The sequence below is a fragment of the Python bivittatus genome, unplaced genomic scaffold, assembly GCF_059951505.1.
Source record: "Python bivittatus isolate LINGU-HERP-01145 unplaced genomic scaffold, Pbiv_v1 ctg000480_np1212, whole genome shotgun sequence".
NCBI lineage: Eukaryota > Metazoa > Chordata > Lepidosauria > Squamata > Pythonidae > Python > Python bivittatus.
Genome location: NW_028277075.1, coordinates 40,614,138 through 40,620,137, shown reverse-complemented (window position 1 = coordinate 40,620,137; position 6,000 = coordinate 40,614,138). Strand labels below are relative to the sequence as shown.

Here is a 6,000-nt window from a genome sequence, read left to right as displayed (position 1 = left end):
TTATGCACAACTTGGCTGCCAGCCTGCCCTCCTTTGGTGGTGTTGTAAATATTGCAAAACATGGATTGTGTGGGTTAGAAGTGAATTGTATTGTAAAGTTTTTGTATTTGCAATTTTTATGCAGGGGTTCCCCAAGATCTGAGAGTTATTTCAAAGATTCCTCCAGGGTAAATAGATTGACAAAGATTGATCTAGAGATTTGGCTTAACTGACTTTGCAATGAACTTTCTCATTAAAGCCATCTCCACATACTACTGCATGGTTACACAGCTACTGTTTCTGTTTCAGGATTGGCGTAGAGTTTGTTAAAGTTTGTATTTGTGGGCTTTGGAGAGAAAGACCCACAGCACGTTCCTTTTTATTTTCCTAGGGCTGGAGCGAGGGGAGAAGCCCAGGTAGGATGAATATGAATTCAGTTATGGTTGTGTTAGGAGGTTCAGCTTGACTGATCTCTGAGTACCTTAAGTATATTTTTACTGGGGAACCCTCAAAAAGCATAGGAGTTTGTAGGGAACCAGCTTTATTTGATTGATTACATGTGCCTGGCAACATCCTGATGCAAAACCCGCCCTTACTTAGTTCTGTCCTGATGTCTGATGCAAGTAGATAAATTACAGTATTGACATCATGATGTCATGATATGCACGTTCTCCCTCCCCATCTCAGTGGACAGATTTTGTTGTTGTTGTTGTTCAGTCATTAAGTCGTGTCTGACTCTTCGTGACCCCATGAACCATATCATTCCAGGCCTTCCTGTCCTTCACTGCCTCCCTGAGTTTGCTCAGTTTCATGCTCATTGCTTCAGTGATGCTATCTAACCATCTCATCCTCTGCCATCCTCTTCTCCTTTTGCCTTCAATCTTTTCCAGCATCAGGGTCTTTTCCAAAGAGTCCTCTCTTTACATTAGGTGACCAAAGTATCTGAGTTTGAGCTTCTTTATCAATCCTTCCAATGAACAGTCAGGGTTTATTTCCTTTAAGATTGACTGGTTTGACCTCCTAGTACTCCAAGGCTCTTAAGAGTCTTCTCCAGCACCACAGTTCAAAGGCATCAATTCTTCAGTGCTTAACCTTCTTTATGGTCCAGCTCTCACAGCCATATATTACTACTGGAAAAACCATAGCTTTGATTATGTGGATCTTTGTCGGCAAAGTGACGTCTCTGCTTTTTAATATGCTGTCTAGGTTTGCCATAGCTTTCCTCCCAAGGAGCAAGCGTCTTTTAATTTCATGGCTGCAGTCTCCGTCTGAGGTGATCTTGGAGCCCAAATAAATGAAGTCTGTTACTGCTTCCATTTCTACCCCTTCTATTTGCCAGGAATTAATGGGTCCAGATGCCATGATTTTAGTTTTTTTAATGTTGAGTTTCAAGCCAGCTTTTGCACTCTCCTCTTTCACCCTCATCAAGAGGCTCTTTAGTTCTTCACTTTCTGCCATTAGGGTGGTACCATCTACATATCTGAGGTTGTTGATGTTTCTCCCTGCAATCTTAATTCCGGCTTGTGATTCTTCCAGCCTGGCATTTCTCATGATGTACTCTTCATATAGGTTAAATAAGCAGGGTGACAGTATACAGCCTTGTCGTACTCCTTTCCCTATTTTGAACCAATCGGTTGTTCCATGACCAGTTCTAACTGTTGCTTCTTGGCCCGCATACAGATTTCTCAGGAGACAGGTAAGGTGGTCTGGTACCCCCATCTCTTTAAGAATTTGCCAGAGTTTGTTGGGATCCACACAATCAAAGGCTTTTGCATAGTCAATGAAGCAGAAGTAGATATTTTTCTGGAACTCTCGTGGATAGATACCTCTATTTAGAAGAAAGGGCCTGCCAGTGAGGTTCTAACTAACTTATCCCCACTCCCACTTCCAGAGGCTTTGGGAAAGAGAAACTGGGTGAAGCAGAGGTGCAATTCAAGATGCTGGTTACCATCTTTAAAGCCCTACATGGTACAGGACCAGGTTATTTGCAGGACTGCCTCTCCCTGAGGGTATTTGCCCATCTCACCAGATCTGATAGGGTAGGGACACTCCAGCTCCCTTCCCAGAAATCCTTTTAGCCTTTTGGAAGGCCATCAAGACCTGGTTCTTTATCCAGATGCTGGGGTAGAGTGATGTGAGCCTGTGGATGACTGAGGCATCAGGTTTTTAGTTTTATTCTTGTGAGCCAGGAGTTGTGCTGTAAGATGGGTGGCCATGCAAATTTTTTAAATAAATAAGCAAGCAAGCTGCAGGAAGGGCTAATTCACTGCATATTTTCTTCATATCATTGCCTGCCTGCTGGTCTCCTTTTCAAGTGGGTGTTGCATTTCCTAAGAGGGAGTGGAAGCTAGTGCAAGAGAGGCAGGGAAGTGATCTCTGCCTGAGCAGTGAGCTGATGGGCCATTATTAAGTCTGTATTTCCTTTGACCTCCAATTGCTGTCTGCCCAAACTAAGCCCTAAAGAAAAACAAAGATTCTGGGTGTCTGTACTTAGAAAAGAGCTGCAATTTGAGGATGAAAGGCAATCTGCATTAAAAAATGGCAAATCGTTTTCAACATATGCTGTAGCCAAGAAGGAGAAGCAGTCAACGCGGTTTGTTTGTTTTTTTAAATCCCCCCTTTGTACGATGCCGAGAGAAAAGAAAACGTTGTATTGACTTCAAAGAACTTTAGATGATCATTGTCAGCTCTACTCCCAACGAATACATTGAACAAGCTTGGCTTTTAAATGAGGTACTGAAACGCGAACGCATTTTTCCTCTCTCACCACAAGCAGGAAAGTTCTTTCATTTTCTTTTCGTCTTTTTGTTTTTAAGCAATCTTAATGAATCCCACATGAGAGAATCGCTCTTCCCAACCGCCTTTAGTTGGCGGATGTCCTGACCTGCACCGTTGCAGAGCCTGAAAGGGAAGGGGCGGAAGCAAAAAAAGCGCTGCCTCTTTAAATGACACACGAACGCGCGCGCTTAGTAGCTCGGTCTGGGAATGAAGACCATAAAGAAACCAGTTCTTGTAATGGGAAACAACCCCAAGCAAAACGAGGGCAATTTAGTACGGAGGCACAGTCTCGAAAGTTGAAAACATTCCTGGAGTCACACCACCTTCCCAGTTAAGTCTTCCGCAACCGTCGGTTGCGCGCCTGTATCGGGAATCGCAGCACCCCGGTTCTTTTCCAAGAGGACGAAGCTGCACGGATGGGCAAGGGCGGGCCGCTGGGCCTTGTCTGGTACCCGGCTGGCCATGCCTACTGCGGGCAGGGAGGAAGGGAAAGAAGCGCTCCAAGATGGCACCTGCGACGCCTGCGAGCCTGACGGAGCTCAGGACGCCGCGCGGCTCTGCCAGAGTTGCGCCTTCGCCTTTTGCCAGCTTCACGCAGGACGGAGGCAGAAGTTCGGCGCCCAGCGGATGACGGCTCTCGCCCCCAGGCAGAAGGTCGGGGACTCGGCGGAAACTCCCCAAGAAGGGGAGGCGGAAGGGGTTGGCAAGCAGGTGCAGAAGAAGTGCAAAAGCACGGCCAAGACCTCCGCTTGTACTGCGGAGAGCACGAGGAAATCATTTGTGTGCTGGCCGCGGTGACGGGCTCGCACCGGCCGCATGAGGTCATCATGCCAACGACGCCTAGGAAGCCGCCGGGGTAAGGCTCTGGAGCAGGCGCTGGAAGCTGGATTGCTTGCAAACGGCGGGGGCGGGCCACTTGGTTTCTTCTCTCGCTAGATTAAATGCAGCCGGGATCTTATTCCACGCAAGCCTCTGGAAGTCACCTGCTAAATCCTTGTGAGCGAGCATCTCTCGCCACGCATCTTGCTGACCGCCTGTTGGAGCTCATCCCAGTGTTAGCGAGGCTTATCACGTGTTTATCCTGGAGAACTGGCCAATCTGTTGTGAGTTGGCGTTCCGGGTGATACTCCTTTCCCATGGTTTGCTAGCTAGAGGAGTTTCAGCTCGAGGAGTAGATATGGAAATAGATATGGAAACAGAAATTCTGTGGAAGGAGGGTGCCAGAAATACCATTTGGTTGCCCATGTTGTGGGTTAAGGAAGGACCCTCTGTACTGTCTGTACTAATGGTCAATGATGAGTCAAGAAGTAGCAGATGCTTTTAGGCACAGGACTGTATCTGTGAATCAACTAATTCTGTTCTGATGAACCACAGACTGACCAATCATTTGTGCAAACTTGGAAAATTAGGTTGAGTTACATCATGGGTAAGCATGCCTACATGTACAGCTGACTTTAGCAGATGCTGGGCCAAAAGCTGTAAGATGTTGGAATGCATTTTTGCTGTAATGCTAAGGTTAGCCATCATAAATGCCTTCATTAAGAAAATGAGCTTCTCATCACTAAGCAAGCTTTACAACTGCAGTGTTTTTTTTTCCTTTGCAAGACCAGAAAAGAGAGAAGGGAATTATGAGAGTCATCTACTACATCTACTAAAGGATTCAGCTTTAATTACTTTGAATTTTAATTACTGCAAAATAATTCCATGGACTTTGTCAGAATTATGTAGTGCATAGAATTTAAAAGCCATACCATTATGCTAGTACAAGGCATCAGTCTGCTTACTCTAATCTTATCTTCAGACAGTTTCCATTTCTGTTTTGACATTCCTAAAACACAGCAAAGTAAATGTGATAACCTCTGTCTATTAGCTTGCTTACTGGGTCTTTTTTTCGTGAAAGAAAGCTGTCTGAATTTTGCAATATAGGCAGAAAATCATCAGGAAAAGTATACAACCTGGCCTCTATCTCAGAAAATTTTGGATGTTAAAAGTTTGTTTGCCAGGCAGCTAAGGAAAGACCTAGAATGTGGTTTCCTTGTATTTATATATATATATTTTCCCTACCCTTTCTCTAGATAGCTCAGGGAAGCATATATAATTCTCCAATTTATCATTACCAAACTTTGTAAAGTAGAAAAGAAGACTGAAAGACTGAAACTGGCCCAAGGTCAAGCAACGAGCTTAATAGTGGTTCTGAACCATGTTTTTTATAGTCTAACTTTTTCCAACCTGGTACTTTCCAGATGTGATTTGGAATTCCCTCAAACATCAATGGATGGAACTTATAAGCCACATCACATCTGAGACATCGTCTCACACTGTCTAGTGCCATTGGATAGCTGGTCATCAGTTCCACGGTGGTGTTGTATTTGAGAATTTGGTAGTGCCTCATAACCATGGATTGCTAAGTCCTTTTTTGTACTAGATGGATTTTAGGAAGAGAAATGAAGAAGAAAAGAACTTTGCTATGGCCAGTAAATAGAGCCATATTTTTCACTTGTCTATGATAAAGCAGATTAATACATTAATGGAATGAACATTTCTGATTCTGTAGGTTCCATAAATCAGTATGTGACATATGAAATTACACTGGAAGATCCTTGAAAAACTATAGATTGGCAGACCATAGAAAAGTTTCACTTGTATAGGTAAGGGCAATCCTTTTAAGATGGCATATCATTGCTATTTATTGTTGGGCAAAACTTACTTCTACTGATATAGAACTCAGGTTCCCAAGACTTGCAGAATGTATATTCATCAGATTACTGGTTTGCTAGCACTAGAAGGTAATAACACGTTGTATTTAACTATATGATAAGTGGCTTACACAGTCCTTCCATCTTTTTCAAATAGGAGATGAAATGAAAACGATTATGAAGATAATTAAAGGAACAACTAATGTGGATAACAGATAAAGATGGGTTGGCTCTATTAGTCATAGGCATTGGACTGGATTGCATGTTTACCACTCTGCCAGATCACTGCAAATAAATTGTAGTGAGAACTTATTGATGAAATTCTAAAGTTGTGCTTCTTAATGGAAAGAGTTTAAATATGGCAGGCATGAGGATGCCATAGGACTCCCCAGATGATCAATAAACCATCTGAATAGGGTCACTGTGGTTATGTTTATTTGGATCTACATTGATTTTAGTGGAACGTTTAAATAATGAGAATCCTTTGGAAAGAAGAGTTAGAAAGGATGCTGCAAAATGCTTTCCTAAGTAATTGTTTTGTCATTAG

At 43.3% G+C, this 6,000-nt stretch overlaps 1 protein-coding gene across 1 annotated transcript in view; it reads left to right on the top strand.

Moving 5' to 3' along the window:
- Positions 1–514: 514 nt before the first annotated feature.
- The window catches only part of TRIM44 (TRIM family member 44), a 74,947-nt gene continuing 69,461 nt past the window's right edge, over positions 515–6,000 (top strand). Inside the window, 2 exon segments of the mRNA XM_088145069.1 lie at positions 515–3,481; positions 3,484–3,586. Coding sequence (XP_088001195.1) covers positions 3,220–3,481; positions 3,484–3,586 — 365 coding nt within the window. The 5' untranslated portion in view covers positions 515–3,219.